The sequence below is a fragment of the Balaenoptera ricei genome, chromosome X (genome assembly GCF_028023285.1).
Source record: "Balaenoptera ricei isolate mBalRic1 chromosome X, mBalRic1.hap2, whole genome shotgun sequence".
Lineage (NCBI taxonomy): Eukaryota > Metazoa > Chordata > Mammalia > Artiodactyla > Balaenopteridae > Balaenoptera > Balaenoptera ricei.
In genome coordinates, this window is record NC_082660.1 from 74,581,496 (window position 1) to 74,600,746 (window position 19,251).

General features: G+C 32.8%; 1 protein-coding gene across 16 annotated transcripts in view; it reads right to left on the reverse strand.

Moving 5' to 3' along the window:
• The window catches only part of RPS6KA6 (ribosomal protein S6 kinase A6), a 202,331-nt gene that overhangs the window by 68,434 nt on the left and 114,646 nt on the right, over positions 1–19,251 (reverse strand). For 13 of the 16 annotated variants that reach the window (XM_059910283.1, XM_059910281.1, XM_059910282.1 and 10 more), the window contains 4 exons: positions 15,400–15,465; positions 14,299–14,380; positions 13,547–13,627; positions 10,256–10,335 (listed from right to left, as the gene is read on the reverse strand). In XM_059910283.1, the coding sequence (XP_059766266.1) occupies positions 10,256–10,335; positions 13,547–13,627; positions 14,299–14,380; positions 15,400–15,465 (309 nt within the window). Of the gene's footprint in view, positions 1–10,255; positions 10,336–13,546; positions 13,628–14,298; positions 14,381–15,376; positions 15,466–19,251 lie in introns of those variants that run through there. The other 3 variants (XM_059910280.1, XM_059910276.1, XM_059910286.1) reach the window with 2 other exon arrangements.

A 19,251-nucleotide genomic window follows, 5' to 3' on the forward strand; every position in this document is an offset into this window, starting at 1 on the left:
ATTATGTTTAGTACACTACTATATAGGGATGCTCTCAGGATCTTTGCAGTATATTAGATATTTTGTTTTAGCATTGGTAATTCCACTATTTCCACTATTTTCTCTTTCACTGTCTACCATCACTTCTCAGGAATTTTGCTTTTAGCAGCTCTACTAACCTAAAGCTTCAATTATACCAACATAAGTTGTCGAATTAGTAACTCATATTAAACACAGTTCTAAACCCAATCTCTGACCTAAGGGGTAGCTCCAGGACTCTTCTGCTAGTAGAATACATGAGCTTAAAGGCACTGAATTCCTCAATCTTTTTCTGCCTAGGAACAGAGCTGCTATGATGAAGTGAAAAGTGCACTGGACTTGGAATTAGAATTAGCTGTGTAATGTTTGACATTTCACTTAGCCCTCGGGGCTTCAGTTTCCAAATCTGTAAAATAAGGATAATAGTATCTGCTACATCTACTTAACAAGGTTGTTTTAAGAGTCAGCTTAGTTTATGTGGGAAAAAAATCTTTGTAAATTGTAAAATCCTATGTGTGTAACCATGAGGTATTATTGTTATAGGTTTATGTCTATATTCATTCAAAAGTGAGTGTTAATTTACACACAAAATTGGGCATAACTCAACCATTAGATGTAATTGTTAAGATTTATCAAGGGCTTCCAATTGGCAAAACAAATAACTTGTCTAGAAATTGGTTATTTTCATTAAAGAAATATCTAGATTATTAGGAAAACTCAAAATTTTAATGAAATATCATAAAATCTTATAACTGGCTTGCCCACTTAGAATTATGGCCACTGAATTACATTATGCAGACTCAGGTACTAGTAAAATTTCTGAGAATGAGCAATGAAAGATAAATTTTGATATTCCACCCACTTTTTAAAATGATCTATAGAAAAACAACGATTGTTCATTATCTAAGTTTCAGGAGAATTCATTTGAATACTATAATGGTAAAAGTATAAGAACGTCATTTTCACTTGATATTTTATTAAGAAGAAAAACAGATGTTACCTATTTCACTTCTGAGGAAGGCTAATCAAAACGTTCATGGAAATTTAACACATAAGAAAACCCTAAACAAAAATCTTTCAAACGCTAAAAGAAGAAAACTGCCTAGTTTACAGTTTATGACAAGCATATTATCTTGTCATGAAATTGTCTCTGAGGAAAGCTTCATGATGGACACAAATAAGAAACTTATTAAGTAACTATCACATGCCAGCCACTTTTCATGATGTTATTACAATCTTCTAAACAACCCTATGAGGTAGGTATTATCACCACCTTACATGGAGACTCAGAGTGATAAAGTAACTTGCCTAGAAAAACACAGTAAGAAGAAGGCAGGATTTGAACTCAGAAATAATTGTCCCTAAGAACTACCTCTTCCCCAGAAGCCACTTCTGTCATATGTTATGTTACAACTTTTTAAGTTTCAGGTTCACTACCAATAATGCTTTTCTATTCACTAATTATCCTGAGTCTCCCCCTAAATAAAACTCATCTAAAACCCCAGCACCCTGAGGTAAGGACTGCTAGTCTTTCTGTCTGCTCTTCAAGTCGTTCACGTACGTATGTATGAGGGTGTGTGTTTCAACATATTTGAGATCACACTACATAAACTATTTAGTGGCCTCCTTTTTCCCCACTTAATATTATATTATAGGCATTCTTCTATATCTTTAACTTATTAATAAAGAGTTTTCAATAGCTGTACAATCTCAACGTACTAATTTACTATAATTTACCTAATGTTCATTTAAGTTATTTCCAGTTTTTCACTATTATAAATAACTCTGTAATATGCATATATATTTTTGATATTTATGGTTATTTCCCCAAAATGGATTTCTGAGAAATAAAAAAGCAAATACTAGGCAGTCAAGGAGAATAAATAGTCCAAGACTCTCGACATACACAACAAAATTATTTGTCAAAGGGTTACAATAACTTACACTCCCATCAGCAGTTTATGAAAGCATTTGTCTTACCACATCCATGATAGCATTGAATATACCCTTTTAAAATATCTTTTCTAATTTGATATACAAAAATGGAATCAATTGTTCTGATTCTTAGGCTATATAATTTTCCATGTCTAGTGGCCTTTCTATTTTTTTAGTGAATTATCAGCAATGTTTTTGCCTATCTTCCATTATTTACTTACTGTTTTTTCAATTGGTACAAGCCCTTTAAATATTAAAAATGTCAGTCCTCCATCATGTTATTTGTAAATATTTTCCCCACTTTGTGCTGGTTTTTGATGTTCAGTAATTCTTAATTTTATGTAGTCAAATTTATATATAATTTCTATATGATTTTACTTCATTACTTTAATGATTTAGGAGACCTCCATTCAATAGTCAACTACACATTCAGTTGCATTTTCTTTTAGGATGAGAAGTTTTCCAGATTTAGCTCTTTAATGTAAGTAAGATTTATCTTTGTATGTGGTAGTGATAACAATTTAAAATGCTTTTTTCTTTCTGAAATTTCTAACCAATTTCTCATATATGGTTTACTGAACAATCAATCTCTTTGCCCTTAACTTGTGATTCTTCCTCTATTATAATAATATATGGTAAGTCATATATACCAGAATATTCCTGGACTATACAGTATGTTTCTAATCTTGTGTTGATACTGTGATGATTTGCTTATAGCAGTAGCTTTATAAAGTTTTAAACAAGAGGTAGGGCAAGGAAATGGTGTTCTTTATTTTCAAAATGTCTTAGTTCTTTTCATTTGTTTACTTTTCCAAGCACGCTGATAAAATCATCTGTCAATTTCAAACAAGAATTCCTATTGGGATTTTGTTTGAAATTTTGTTAAGTCTACAAATTAATTCTGGAAGAACTGGCAGCTTTATAATTCTCAGCCATTCATCTCATTGTATTTTCTTGACATTAGCAAAATATGGTATGATCTAAGAGGTGTGTGTGTGTGTGTGTGTGTGTGTGTGTGTTTGTGAGGAGAGAAATATGGGGAGGTGCCGTTCCCTTTAAAATATATATGACATACATTATAAATTTCTTTAACAAATACAAAAATGTATTTTTAAAAGTCTTTTTCTAAGGCATAAAGAGTAAGTTCTCATTTTTGATGATATAGCAGTTTTTTGTACATACACATGAAGTATAACCAATAAAAACTTATTAATAAGCTGTCTATAGAAGTAACTATTAAATCATTTCTTAGCAGCCTATTCAATGAATATACTAATTTATTGTCTTTTGGGAAATGCGTTTAAAATGCTTGTTCTTACCTAATATTCCAGACTTAGGAATCAAAACTTACTGACTGCATCTCTGTGCTAGTATGGGTTTAGATAGTCCCACATCAAGAATGGAGGTCTGAAGAGTTTAAAAGAAAATTAGAAATGACTACAAGTAAGAATTTCTCAAACATATTCTTCACACTTCTACAATCTAACACAAGAAATCATGAATACTTGTTATACTATTGTCCCTCTGTGTCTTGGAACCAGCTTTTAATAGGGTCCTTTAAAGACCCTCTGGGAAGGGGGTCCTAGACAGACCCTATCACATACTGAACTCTGTTCTAGAGTAAACAATATACCAAGGTCACAGTCTATGTTCATGCATGGAATGTTCTATACTGGAGGTAGACAGATATAAACCAGAGGTCTTAGCCACTTAAGCACTAGCTAGCATCCCAGAATCACACTGTTCCTTTCTCACAGCAAGTTCTAGAGCTCTGAGAATCAAGAGTAGCTTTCCCATATTTTAATTCTGGAAGTGAGATGTTGAACCACTATCACCCAATTAAAATTCTACTCCCAGACTACCACTTCAAGACAAAATGAGGTAGACAAAGACAGGATTTAATCTCCCATCTGAAACAACTAAAACACAGGACAAAATATATGAAATGACACTATTCAAGACACTGGACATCAGGCAACAAAGGACAGTGAATATTGAGAGATGGAAACAACCCTACAACTGTCCTAGCTCACTACCTGGAAAGAGTTCTTAAGCAGCAATGCAGGGAGGGCAAAGTCAGGCCAGAGCCTGGAAGGCTCCTGAGTTGATGAGATGGAGCTGAGAGAGTGGGGAGACAAGAAGGACAGAATTCACAAGATAGAGTACAGAAGGGAGAATTACAGAGAGAAAACTGTAGAGTTATGTAGATGGTCTCTCTCAAGTATTCAGCAGAGAAATGCTCAGCACATGTGAGTGAGGAAACCTGAGCCAGAAAAATAACCAATGGAAGTATTAGAGGGACTAATCCATGGAACTCACACAGGGACAGGAATAGTTCCTGTTACCTCCACACAGAGCAGAAAACCTCATAATTCACAGGGCATTGGACAGAGTAATAGATGCTTCACAGTGGTGTAAAATCATCCCGATTAGACACTGCTTTGGTCCAGTTTAACAAACTGAAATAAACTAGTTCCACACAAATTCCAGAACAAAGTTCAATAATATTTATAGGAATACAAAAATATCCATCACCTAACAATGTGAATTTCAGGATGTCTGCCATCCAATGAAGAATTCCCAATCATGGATCTAAGGAAACTACTTGAACCCAGGAAAAGAACAACCTTAAAAGATTTTTAAAAAAGAATTCACAGAGCTCACAAAGGACCAGGATAAGTCCTGCACCAAACAGTGAGAGTGAAAAATCTCGTAATTGATAGGCTGGTTAGAGTACTAAGAAGGGTCATGTTTCAGTATTGGGAAAAATTAATCCTAAATTCTGCTTTGGTACCACATAACAAAGCTTAAAAGCAAGACTCAACAGGTTAACTGCATCCCAGAACAAAGCTAAATACTACTTATAAGAAAACACAAGTATCTAGAGTACAAGAAAATTAAATTCATAACACCTGCCATCCAATAAAAAATGGCCATACAATTATGCTGCCACTGAAGCACAAAAGCAACCATAGACAATACTTAAACAAATGGGTGTGGTTGTGTTCCAATAAAACTTTATTTACAAAAAAAATCAACAGGCCATATTTGGCCTGAGACTATAGATTCCTGACTCCTGAATGAAAAACTTATACTACAAACCCTAAAGCAACTACTAAAATAACACAACGACAAAATGTTATTTTGATAAAAAGCCAACCAAAGGTATAAATATAAAATCATGAAAAATAATTAATTAAAAATAAGGCAGCAAAAGAGGAATAAAAGAACAAAGAACAGAAGGGACAAAAAAACCCCCACGAATAGAAAGATGGAGATTCAAACCCAACCATATCAATAGTCAGATTAAATGTAACAAGTCTGACACACCCATTAAAAAGCATAGATTTTCAGACTGTATAAAAAACAAGGACAAGGGGCTTCCCTGGTGGCACAGTGGTTGAGAATCTGCCTGCTAATGCAGGGGAGCCGGGTTCGAGCCCTGGTCTGGGAAGATCCCACATGCCGCGGAGCAACTGAACCTGCGCGTCTGGAGCCTGCACTCTGCAACAAGAGAGGCCACGATAGTGAGAAGCCTGCGCACTGCGATGAAGAGTGGCCCCCGCTTGCCGCAACTAGAGAAAGCCCTCACACAGAAACGAAGACCCAACACAGCCAAAAATAAATATAAAAAATAAATAATAAATAAATTAAAAAAAAAAAACAAGGACAATTATATGCTGCCTTAAGTACTGCACATTAAATATAAAGACAAATAGATTAAATAAAAATATGGAAAACAATATACTAAACACTAATTTTGTAAAAACCTGGAGTGACTGTATTAATATCAACATAGATTTCAAAACAAAGACCATTAGCAGGGATAAAATAAGTCATCTCATAATGATAAAGGGTCAATTCACCAAGAGGGAATGATAACCCTAAAGGTTTATGTACTTAATAACAGAACTTTGAAATACATGAAGCAAAATCTGACAGAAATTCAAGAAGAAATAGATAAATCCATAATTATAGTAAAAGGTTTCAATCCCTGTCTCTCAAAAAATGTTAGAACATGTAGAGAAAAAATTAGGAAGAATATAGTAGACTTAATACCACTATCAACCAACTTAATCTAATCGACATTTACAGAACCTTCTACTACCCAAAAGCAGAATACACATTCTTCTAAAGTACACATGGAACATTTACCAAGATATACCATATTCTGAAGCATAAAATAATTTAAGTGAATTTAAGAGAATTCAAGTCATACAAAGTGTGCTTTATGACTACAATAAAATTAAATTAGAAATCAATAATAGAAATTTATCTGGAAACTGCCTAAATATTTTAAAATTAATTAGCATACTTCTAAATAACCCATGAGACAAAGAAGAAATAAAAGGAAATTAGAAAACATGGTGAACTAAAAGAAAATAAAAACATCACATATCAAAATTTGTGAGATGATGCTAAAGCAGTATTTAGAGGGAAACTTGTAACACTATATGCGTATATTAGAAAAGAAGAAAAGGTATCAAATCAATAACTTCTGCTTCCATCTTAAAAACCAGAAAAGACAGTGAAACACATAATTAAGCAGAGAAAAATGAAGTCATAAAGATTAAAGTGGAAAACAATGAAACAGAAAACAGAAATACAATAGAGAAAATCAGTGAAACCAAAAGCTGGTTGGTTCTCTAAGAAGAATAAAATTGATAAACCTCTAGCAAGGCTAAGTGAGATGAAAAAAGAAGACACAAAATACCAACATCAGGAATGATGATATCAACATCATTAACGATTCTACACCTATAAAAGTTGTAACAAGGGGATATTATGAAAACTTTATGCCAATGAATTTGATAACTTTGATGAAATGGACAAATTCCTTAAAAGACACAAGATACTAAAGCTCATTCAAAAAGAAAGATGAACTGAATAGTCCCAAGTATATTAAATAAATTGAATTTATAGTTAAACACCGTACCATTAAAAAAACACTTCAGGCCCATATGGCTTCACTAGTGAATACTACCAATCATTTAATGACAATTTAACATTGAACTTTTCCAGAAAATTGAAGAGGAGAAAATTCTACCCAACTCATTCTATGAAACCAGAATTGCTCAGACACCAAAATTAGATATAAACAATAAAGAAAACTACAGTCAAATATCTCTCATGAAAATAGATGCAAAAATTCTTAACAAACTTTTAGTAAATAACGTCCAATAATATGCAAAAAGGATAATACATCATGACTACATGGGGTTCATCCACAGATGCAAGGCTGCTTCAACATTTGACAATCAATCAATGTAATTCACCATATTAAAAGATTAAAGAAGAAAAAAACATGATCATCATCTCAATAACTGCAAAAAAACAAAGTTTGACAAAATCTAACATACATTCCTGATAAAAACTCAACAAACTAGTAATAGAAGGGAACTTTCTCAACCTGATAAAGAACATGCAAAAAAGACCTATACTTAACTTTGTAATTTATGGTGAAAATATGCTTTCCCCCCTAAAATCAGATATAAGGCAAGAATGTCTGCTCTTACCAATACTTTTCAACACTGATCTGGAGGATCAAGCCAGTGTAACAAAGAAAAATAAATGATGTCCATAATGGAAAAGAAGAAGTAAAACTCCTTATGTGCAGATTACCAATAGAAAGTTCTATTTGTAGTCTACCAAAAAGCTGCTAGATAAAATCAGTAAGTTTAGTTATACTGTGGGATACAAAGTCCAATATACAAAAATAGTAATCATATTTCCATCCAATTTGAAAATAAAATTAAGAAAGTAATTCCAGTTACAATGGCATTTTTTTAAAAAGAAAATACTTAGAGATAAATCTGACAAAAGACATGCAAGACCTGTACACTGAAAATGACAAGACCTTGCAGAGAGAAATTACAGAAGACTTAAATAAATGGAGAGAGATACTATGTTCATGGATTGGAAGACTCAATATTGTGAAAATGTCAATTATCTGCAAATTGAACTACAGATTCAATACAATCCCAATCAAAATCCCAGCAGGCTTTTCTGTAGAAAGTGAAAAGCTGATTTTTAAATTGATATGGAAATGCAAAGGACCTAGAAGAGGCAAAACAACTTTGAAAAAGAAGAGCAAAGCTCAAGGATTTGCACTATCTGACTTTAAGACATATTATAAAAGTACAGTAATCAAGAAAGTGTTGTATTGGCATAAAGACAGACAAACAGATCAACGGAACAGAACAGTGTCTACAAATAGATCTTCACATATACGGTCAATCGATTTTCAACAAAAAATGCAAGGTAAAAAAAAAATGTAAGGTAATTGAGTGGAGAAAGCACAGTCTTCTCCAATGATGATGCTAAAACAATGAGATATCTATATACGAAAAAAAGGACTTCAACACATATTTATCACCATATATGAAAATGAACTCAAAATTGATTATAAACATAAATGTAAAACCAAAAACTACAAAACTTCTAGAAAACATAAGAGAAAATCTTTGTGACCTAGGATTAGGCAAATATTCCTTAAACAGGACACCAAAAAACACAATTCATAAAAGGAAAAAAAATTATAAATCAGACTTCATCAAGATTAAGAACTTCTGCTTTTTGAAAGACACTGTAAAGAGTATGAAAAGACAAGTCATAGACCAGAAGAAAATACTTTCAAACATACATGATAAAGGACTTACCATCCAAAATATATAAAGACTCAAAATTCAGTAAGAAAATTACCCAATAAAAAATGGGCCAAAGATTTAAACAGACATTTTATCAAAAAAGATAGATATATGTCAAATAAGCACATGAAGAGATGCTTAACATCATTAGTCATTAGGGTAATGCAATTCAAAACCACAATATGGTATCACTACACACTTACCAGATGTTCAAAATTAAAACAAGACTGACCATACCAAATGTTGGTAAGGATATGGAGCAACTGAAACTCTCATATACTGCTGGTGGGAATGTAAAAAATTATATAACAAATTATATAACAGTTTTCTTTGGAAAACAGTTTGACAGTGTCTTTAAAATGTTAAAATATAGACAGACTATATAACCCAGTCATTATATTCTTAGGTATTTAACCATGAAGAACAAACACATGTCCATACAATCACTTGTACATGAATGTTTGTAGCAGCTTTATTAGTAATATCCAAAAATTGCAAAAAACACACATATCCATCAACAAGTGAATGAATAGACAAATCATTGTGTATCCATACAGTGGAATACCACTCAGCAATAAAAATGAACTACTGATACATGCAACAACTTGGATGGATCTCAAAATAATTATGCTGAGTTTAAAAGCCAGACCAAAAAAAGAATACATACTATATGATTCCATTTATATAAAGTCCTAGAACATAAAAACCAAACAGTGACAGAAAGCAGATTCAGTAGGGGTCGGGCAGGAGGGAAGCATTAAAAAAGGGCATAAAGGGGGCTTCCCTGGTGGCGCAGTGGTTGAGAATCTGCCTGCTAATGCAGGGCACACGGGTTCGAGCCCTGGCCTGGGAGGATCCCGCGTGCCGCGGAGCAGCTGGGCCCGTGAGCCAAAACTACTGAGCCTGCGCGTCTGGAGCCTGTGCTCTGCAACAAGAGAGGCCACGATAGTGAGAGGCCCGCGCACCGCGATGAAGAGTGGCCCCCGCTCGCCGCAACTAGAGAAAGCCCTTGCACAGAAACGAAGACCCAACACAGCCAAAAATAAATAAATAAAAATAAATTAAAATTGCCAGATTCCACCCATAGCTTTCTAAAAAAAAAAAACCACTCAGCTGACCTGTAGACTCATTAGAAATAATAAATTGTTGTGTCTTAAGCTACTACATTTAAAAAAAAAAAGGGCATAAGAAAACTGTTGGAGATGATGAATAAACTAATTATTTTGATTGTGCTGATGGTTTCACAAGTTTATACAAATGTCAAAATTTATCAAAGCATGTACTTTAATATGTGCAGTTTAGTGTACGTCAACTGTACCTCCATAAAGCTGTTTTAAACATGAATAAATTAAACACTACTCCCAGAGGCATTTTGGTAGCTTGAGTAGCCAAAGTCCTAGGTAGCCCCTATCTGCTTCATCCAGTTATTTATACTGATCTTGTGCCTAAGAGAAAAATGAGTAACTCATTGAGATGACCTAAATGACAGGCAGACAGAAAATGCCATTAACTGGCACATTCACTAAATACTATGTAACAAAAAAAGAATAATTATTTAAAATTTCCGTAGGAAAAAAAGTAATTAGCAAAAGAACAAAAACAATTATTCTTAGTTTTGTTTCAATAAAATATAGCAAAAATTTACAAATACTCACCTCTTTGGATAATCTTGTGAAGACATCTCCTCCCCTGAGAAAATCCAGTATTAAATACAGCTTCCCTTCAGTCTGAAAGGCTAATTAGAAATTAGAATGTAGTAATAATAACTTTTAAGGCTTACAAAGCTTAGCATAGTTTTTAATTAATATATATGTTTAGAATTTTATTATTGAACACTATAAAGCAATTAAGCATTTACTCACATGGTCCATGATTGGATAACATTATCTCAAAATTAAAACTAGTGTTGAAAAAGCTGTAAACCCCTTCCCAGAACATAATCAACCTTGGATGTAGCTTTATACAGAAACTTGTACCACCATCGTTTTCCTGATTTATGGAGCACCATGTTCTACTGCAATTGCCTGAACTCTACTTCCCCACCTACTGAAAATCTACTAATTCTGTCAAGCTCAACAAAAATGTCACTCCCTCTATTTAGCTTTCTTCTATTAAGGATTTCCCTCTTTTCACATTTCCCTATAGCATCCTTAACCTCTCCCCCATCAGAATTACTTGTTACTACTTTTGAGATCTCATTGCACTTTACTTATGTCTCTCTTATGGTACTTAATCCATGTTGATTTATACAATTAATTGGTCTTACATTTCTGTGTTCCCTATAGATTATAAATTTCTTGAGATCAGAGATTATTTCACCTCTAGAACCCACTGAATTGAATAGAATGTTTTGAACACAACTGGTGTTTAGTGATTAATCTAATGATATCCTAGAGGTTCAAGGAAGGAGATCTTTAGATACTACTACTACTCTCATTCCATTAGGGTAACGGGGAATAAAACAATAATGGGTGGAAAATTCTAGAAGGATTTTTACAGAGAGAGTTGGGCACATACTATAATGCATTATTTGTCAAAATTACCTAAGAATAAAATCAATAGCTGCTGTATTTTTAAATTTCAAAAATTGAGAGTGACATAGTAGATTGGATCAGTGATTTAATAATGTATATGCCTTTGAATTCTCCAGGGAAGCCAAATGTCACAATCTCATGCATCCATTAAACTAGCAATGGAGCCATGATTAAAACTCAGAACTGCATGGATTGGAAGAATTAATATTGGTGACCCAAAGCAATCTACAGATTCAATGCAATCACTATCAAAATACCAATGGCATTTTTCACAGAAATAGCACAAATAATTTTAAAATTTGTATGGAAACACAAAAGACCCCAAATAGCCAAAACAATAATGGAAAAGAAGAACAAAGCTAGAGGCATCACACTCCCTGACTTTTAGACCATGCTAAAATCTACAAAAATCAAAACAGTATGGTACTGACACAAAAAGAGCCATATATATCAATGGAACAGAATAGAGAGCACAGAAATAAACCCATGCACTTATGGTCAATTAATCTACAACAAAGGAGGCAAGAATATACAATGGAGAAAAGACAGTCTCTTCAACAAGTGGTGCTGGGAAAACTGGACAGGTGCATGTAAAAGAATGAAATTAGAACATTCTCTAACACCACATAAAAAAATAAACTCAAAATGTATTAAAGACCTAAACCATAAAACTCCTAGAAGAGAACACAGGCAGAATACTCTTTGACATAAATCGTAGCAATGTTTTTTTTGGATCTGTCTCCTCAGGCAATGGAAACAAAAGCAAAAATAAGCAAATGGGACCTAATTAAAATTAAAAGCTTTTTCACAGCAAAGGAAACCATCAATGAAATGAACAAACCTACTGAATGGGAGAAAATATTTGCAAATGATATGACCAATAAGGAATTAATATCCAAAATATATAAATAGCTCATATATCTCATCATCAGAAAAACAACCCAATTAAAAAGTGGGCAGAACACCTGAATAGACATTTTTCCAAAGAAGATATACAGATAGCCAACTGGCACATGAAAAGATGCTCAACATCACTAATCATCAGAGTATCAATACCCCATATCAAAACAACGATGACGTATCACCTCACACCTGTCAGAATGGCTATCATCAAAAAGTCTACAAATAACAAATGTTGGAGAAGATGTAGAGAAAAGGGAACTCTCATACACTGTCAGAAGGAATGTAAGTTGGTGCAGCCACTGTGGAAAACAGTATGGAGGTTCATCAAAAAAATAAAAATATAACTATCATACGATCCAGCGATTCCACTCCTGGGTATATATCTGAAGAAAATGAAAATATTACCACAAAAAATATATGCATCCCAATGTTCACAGCAGCATTTTTTACAATAGCCAAGATAAGGAAGCAACCTAAGTTTCTATCAACAGGTGAATGGATAAAAAAGATGTGGTGTACACACACACACACACACACACACACACACACACACACACAGAATATTGCTCAGCCATAAAAAAGAATGAAATATTGCCATTTTCAACAACATGGATGGACATAGAGAATATTATGCTTAGTGAAAATCAAAGACAAATATTGTATGATATCACTTCTATATGGAATCTAAAAAATAAAACAAACTAGTGAATATAACAAAAAAGAAACAGACTCATAGATATAGAGAACAAACTAGTGGTTACCAATGGGGAGAGGGAGGGGGAAGGGGCAAGATAGGGGTAGGGGATTAAGAGGTACAAACTACTATGTATAAAATAAATAAGCTACAAGGATATATAGTACAACACAAGGATTATAGCCAATATTTTATAGTAAATATAAATGTGATATAACCTTAAAATTGTGAATCACTATATTGTACACCTGAAACTTATATAATACTGTAAGTCAACTATATAGCAATTAAAAAAAAAGAAACCTCAGAACTGTCTGACTCCAAATTCATGTTCTTTCCATTGTACCTATTGCTTCTCACTGGTATTCCTCTCCTGCCAAACATAAGAAAAAATAACTCAAATAGACTAATATACCATATGGTCCTCTTCAACAGAATGAGGAAGTAAGATTAATATGCTCATTATGAACATGTAAGAGGAGCCCTTCCAAACACAAAAATGTTTTGAAGAAATTATCACAGTAGTTTATAGCCTAAGATCCCTGGAGGTATACCCTAGTACAGAAATACTACTAGACAAGTAATCAGAAGACACTATCTTGTTACCTTAGACAAGTTAACCAACAAATACAGGAAATACAACTAAAAGCTAGATATTAATTCTTATTTCAGATAAACACATTTTACATAGTTGAATGTATTAAATCATTCCATATTCATTTCCTGTTTGAAGTATTTATCTCCTGTTATATTACTGTCTGAAATGAAATCTTAGTTCTCTAATTCCATAATTTTTTTTAAAAAAGATTACATACCATAGTGCAATTTGACAATAAATGGATGATTTACTTCCACCAGTATATCCCTCTCCATCTTTGTCCGAACTCTGTCTCGAACTAAAAATTACAGAAGGGTAGAATATATTGCTCTCGTATATAATTTCAGTAGGGATCCCATCAGTAATTCACCAAACAAAAATATGGAAATATAAAACGTAACTTTATAAGTGCCCAAATTTGCAGTCTATATTCCTAGACAGTAATTACCATATTCTCAGAAAGCTAACAAATTCAGTTTAGATCTAGAGATGGGTCTTTAAAGAGACACAAAGTTATTTGGTGAATAAGCATTTATTATATATTAGTCTCCAATTGTCCAAATGAGTTTATTGATTAAAACTGAGCACAGTGTTATTGTTATCACAGCCTGGAAGACAGTGTATATAAGTGTATGCAGGTGGCTGTGCTCTCTCAATATGCAATACCAACACAGATAGACAGAAAAAAATAAGAATCTTGAAATAAAAGAATATAGTTTAATAAAATAAGTTCACTTTAAATAAAACATGTCACTTTTTATCCCATTAAATTTTTACCAGGGTGCACTCTCACTAAATTAGGGTATGTGCCAATATCAAACCTAGAAATATCACTTACCACTAGAAATCTGTAACAATTACTAATGTTAAAAGGAAACTAAATCTACTCATCTTATATAAGCAGTACACAGCATATTTCTTAAAAAAAGCTTTACCAAATCTATTTTAATAAGCTTTCTAATTTTCTACCTTTTAAAGAAGCTTTTTTTAACACCTTCATTGCATAGAGCTGTCCAGCATCAGGACCAGTCTTCTTTCTAACAAGAAAAACCTAATGGGAGAATTAAAATTAAAACAGTGAAATTCACATACCAAGCCATTGCTGCTAAACATATACATTAGCACATACATATGGCCTTGCATTTTCTCTAATTTTATAGATATACCTTTCCCTATAAATTATACTTGGTTAATATTTTCTCATTTTCATTCACTTAGTGAATCACACTCCCATACATCCTACTGTGGAAAAGAAAATTTTAAAGAACATTTGAGAAGTTTCTGATGTAAGAGATAAATAATATAACGAAAGACAATTTGAGCTAAGGGAGCTCCTTATAAGACCCAAGCTCCTTTTTGTTACCTTAATAAGGAGCAAACAAATGTGATGACCATTAATTTGATACCTTCATTTCTACTTCCCTATTGGTCCATTTTAGAAATTACCAGGTATTTTATTTTCTAATAAGAAATCAGAGGCAATTCTTATCTGTCTGTCAAGAAAAAGAATAAAGATGGCAAATATTTCAATAAAGAAATGGAAGTTAAATTATTTAAAGCTACCAAGTAAGCTTAAGTAATAATATCTCATATTTTCAAACCAGGATTATGACTCATTAAAAGCTAAGTTTTAAAAAGCCTCAGTTATGAAGATAAATATGAGTATATTACAGTTTTATGAGTTATTTATTAGTAAAGGGTTGTTTCAATTTGTTTAATTATTTAGTAAAACGTGTTCACTGCCTTACCTGCCATCCTCAACTCTAACAAGTTCTATTCAAGTGTTGCTTAACTTTAAAATGTGGTCAAGTAACTAACTTGTTCACACAAAACTGCAGATGGGAGAGCTTTTAATTAATTTTTTGTCTTGCCTCTTTCCTAAGGTAGAGCTTAAAACCCTTTAATCCAAATATTTTATGTGATAATTATGTATCAGCCAACTGGGAAGGTGAGAGGGTGGAATCCTTACTTCATTTAATCTCTGCTTCTCCTATTCTTTATATCAGACCTAAACTCAAGGACCATTTCAGGTTTACAGTTTTCATACTCATCTAGTGTAGTGCTTCTCACACTTTCTGTGTAGACCAACCAGTCTTTTTTTCCCCCTTTTCTCCAAGTCCATTGCAGACCATACTTCTATAAAATATAATCAAAATGAATTATTTAGAAAGTTGAAATTTAAATGTCATAAAATACAATCCCTTTTTATACTAATAGATTCTACACATAAAATTACTTTGTCAAATTTCTGTAAAAGTTGCTAAATGCTTACTCTCAGTTTTTGAACATGTCTTACAGTAAGCCAGTAACAGTTCATACCACACTTGGAGTAGACTAATCAAGAGAATTCACATATTAACAGATGGCTGGGTTTTGCAACATAAAACTATCTTTGGAGAAAAGAAAATTTCAGGGCTTGAACCAAATTGTAAATTTTGCATATCACCATAAACATTTCTGTACTGAAAGAACTAACAAAACTACTACCCTATGTTACTTTCTTGTCTAATATCTACTCTGAACTCCAACAAGATCTCCCCAAACAATGTAGAACCCCAAGGAAGTGTGCATTGCCATGGAAGATTTCAGTAGCTTCATTCCATGGAGTTATTTTTAGTGCATTTAAACTTGGAGAGGATAGTCCTAAAAATCCATGGTTTTTCACTGATGAAAATAGTAAGCAATGGAACAGAATGTCAAATTTAACACACCTATAGCCTACCCTCGGTCTCCTTTATAAAGAAGATTCACTAGAAAATAAAATTAGTATTTTATAAATGAACAGTTTTAAATCAGGCTTTTTAATCACAGAAGAATATATTCAATCTGGGTTAGAGAGAATACACACACAAACTAGATTACCATGGGGTTCTAAATGTCATATAAAACTTATTGAGTAAGCTAAAGAAGCTATGACCCCAGATGCACATTTTCTTATCTGTGTTTTTCAAGTTTTCTGCTGTTGGCAAACAAGTGAACTTGTATGTATTTGTATAGCTGATTTCAGTCTATATCAGTTTTTTAAACAGCAGACTAAATTAATTGCCATAACACACGCACACACACACACACACACACACACACACACACAAAAGCTTCAAAGCTAAGCAAATGTCATTAACCCTAAGCACCAGACTTAAAGTTTTCATTCAATTTTACTGACATGGGCAAATAAAGGTAGATAAACAGTTTCCTCTTTCCTAATCGATATCATGTGACCAAGATGTTGACAACAAAGAAGTCAAGTCATTTCCTGAGTGTTGACTACACCACAAGTAGGAGAACTATCTTTCTCAGTCTCTTCCAAGAAAGCAATTCTCAATATTTTTGGTCTCAAGAATTCTTTTACTGTGCTGTACAGTAGAAACTAACATAACATTGTAAAGCAGCTATACTCCAATAAATATTAAAAAAATAAAATAAAAACCTTAAAGATGATAAACATAATAAAAAAAAGAATTCTTTTACAATCCTAAAAATTACTGATGACTCCAAAGTACTTTTGTTTTTGTGGGTTATATCTATTGATATTTACTATATTAGAAATTAAAACAGAAAAAATTAACTATGTATTGATTCATTAAAAATAATAAATACCTGTTATATGTGAATATAAATATTTTTATAAAGATAACTATATTTTTTCCAAAACAAAAAAATCAATGAGAAGATTGACACTGATCTACATTTTTGCAAGTCTCTAATATCTGGCTTAACAGAAGACAGTTGGATTCTCATATCTGCTTCTACATTCAATCTGTTGCAATTAAGTTGTTTTGCTTAAATTATAAGAAGAAAATCAGGCCTCACACAGATATGTATTTGGAAAAGGGAGTACTATTTTAATAGCCTTTCCATATTATTGTGGTTATTCTTCTTTGATACGACACAAGAATTTGACAAGTGGCAGTTTCTTAAAGATTAGTTGCAATGAAAAATCTGAAACCACATCAATTAACTGTCCATATTCTTTTACATAATAATCCATGGTCTACCTGACACTTTGAATGGATTTTGTACTGATGTCTGATTTGATAACATCATGTGTTGGTCAACTCAAAAACATTGGTTCACTGAGTTATGCAGATCTTCCAAATGTTGACAGTAGCAATCTCATCAGGAAAGTCTTTTGAGTATTGAGAAGAGTTGAGCCCACAGTGGCAAATAAAAATTTTCCAAAATTCTAATTTTTTGCTTCAAAGCTCAAATTTTATCATTAACAAAAATATTATCAGTTGTTTTCCATGAAATAACAGGTTCGCTCCATTCATTTTTGAGAAAACATCTACCAAATACCCAAGTTTAAGTAACCATAGTTTGTCGATCATTCTTTCAAGTAAAAATGCTTTTCCATGAAAAAAGTGTCTAATTTAGCTCACAACTCAAAAACTTGCAAAAGTGCTCTGTCTTGAGACAATCATACTCTTTTGGTATGCAGCTAAAGTACTTTGTGTACTTCTCAATTTCATTCCACAATATTAAAAAGATGTGTACTCAAGGGCTGATACTTGATAAATTTAATCACTGTTAAAACCTCATCGAGGACATTCTTAAGTAAAACACATTTTTTTTTAACTGTAAGTGGGTGACAGTGAAGAATATGATTACTGATGTAGTTTAAAATCACTTCCTTGACTGTGCCAAAGTGCCAAAAGTTTTACAAATAATATCTTAGTATTATAAAACAGTCTTGACCTTGAGAACCCCCTGAAAGTGTCCTGTGGATATCCAGGGGTAGTAAGACCCACTTTGAGAACCACTGTTCTAGAACACAGCCTTTAGTGGAGTTGAAATGAATGGAATACAGAGGGTAAAAAGAGGCAATTAAAGAAGAAAGAAAAAGTCTAGGCTTTAAAAAAGACACACAAAGCAGCCACTTTTCCCCTATCTCTTAAAACACTCACTAGTATCTCAATATGGCATCTAATAGAAGCCATCATTCACAGTCTAGAGATGTAACTGTTTATTTGTTCATTACCTGATCTGTTCTTTTCAGGTCTAATGAGTGAACTTTCCTAGCATAAGAAAACATCATCTCACTCTGCTCTCTTCCCATGATCAACTACAGAAGAAGCTGCATGACTTCAAACTACTGTTTCTAAAAACATCTCTCTCCTGATCAGAGAGGTTTCTTTTCAGTCACCCTAATCCAATTCTCAGAAATTGTTCAGAAGAGAAATGAATGAGTGAATTACTCCAATATACTTTTCTCTCTGTCATATGGACTTTTATATTTTCCGTTAAGAAGTGTTTGCTGAAGTGAACTGCAGAACTGCACAGCTTTAACACTGATTGAAGAGAAAGGACCATTTGCAAGAAATTTTAAGTTGTAAACATATATTTTTAAAACTATCTCTTGATAGCTAATCAATTACTAAGGAGGGCAAGGGTTTGATATTTTCAAAAATCCATTTTTAAGTCCTATATTTAAAGGCTTTACTATCACAAAAGCAAAAAAAATATGAAGCATGAATGTTAAAATGTATGTATGCTTTGTGTAAATATGATTTGACATGTGAAATATATGAAAGGCTAGTCTGACAATGTCAAACATGTTTTCAAGTGTTTTATTTTATTGAGTTTTAAAATAAGTAATGTAAGTTGTTTGGTATACTTCATTTCAATTCACACATTACTTGATGTGCTTAGTACAGAACTTTATATGCATCTTTTATGATAATGCATGCTTCCTTAAAGTACAATTTTACAACTGATTTTCGTAGGATTTTTTCCCGATTAAATAGACTATATAGACGTTCAATGTCACAAAGCATTATATAGGTTAAAATTCCATTTATTGCATTTTAACAATGGGACTTTCACAGAAAAACTTATAAATAAGACTGCAGCCCAAAGTTTCTTGGAATTGCTCCTACACTTATCTGATTCACAGCCTTGGCCAAATTCCTGAATAGGTTCAGC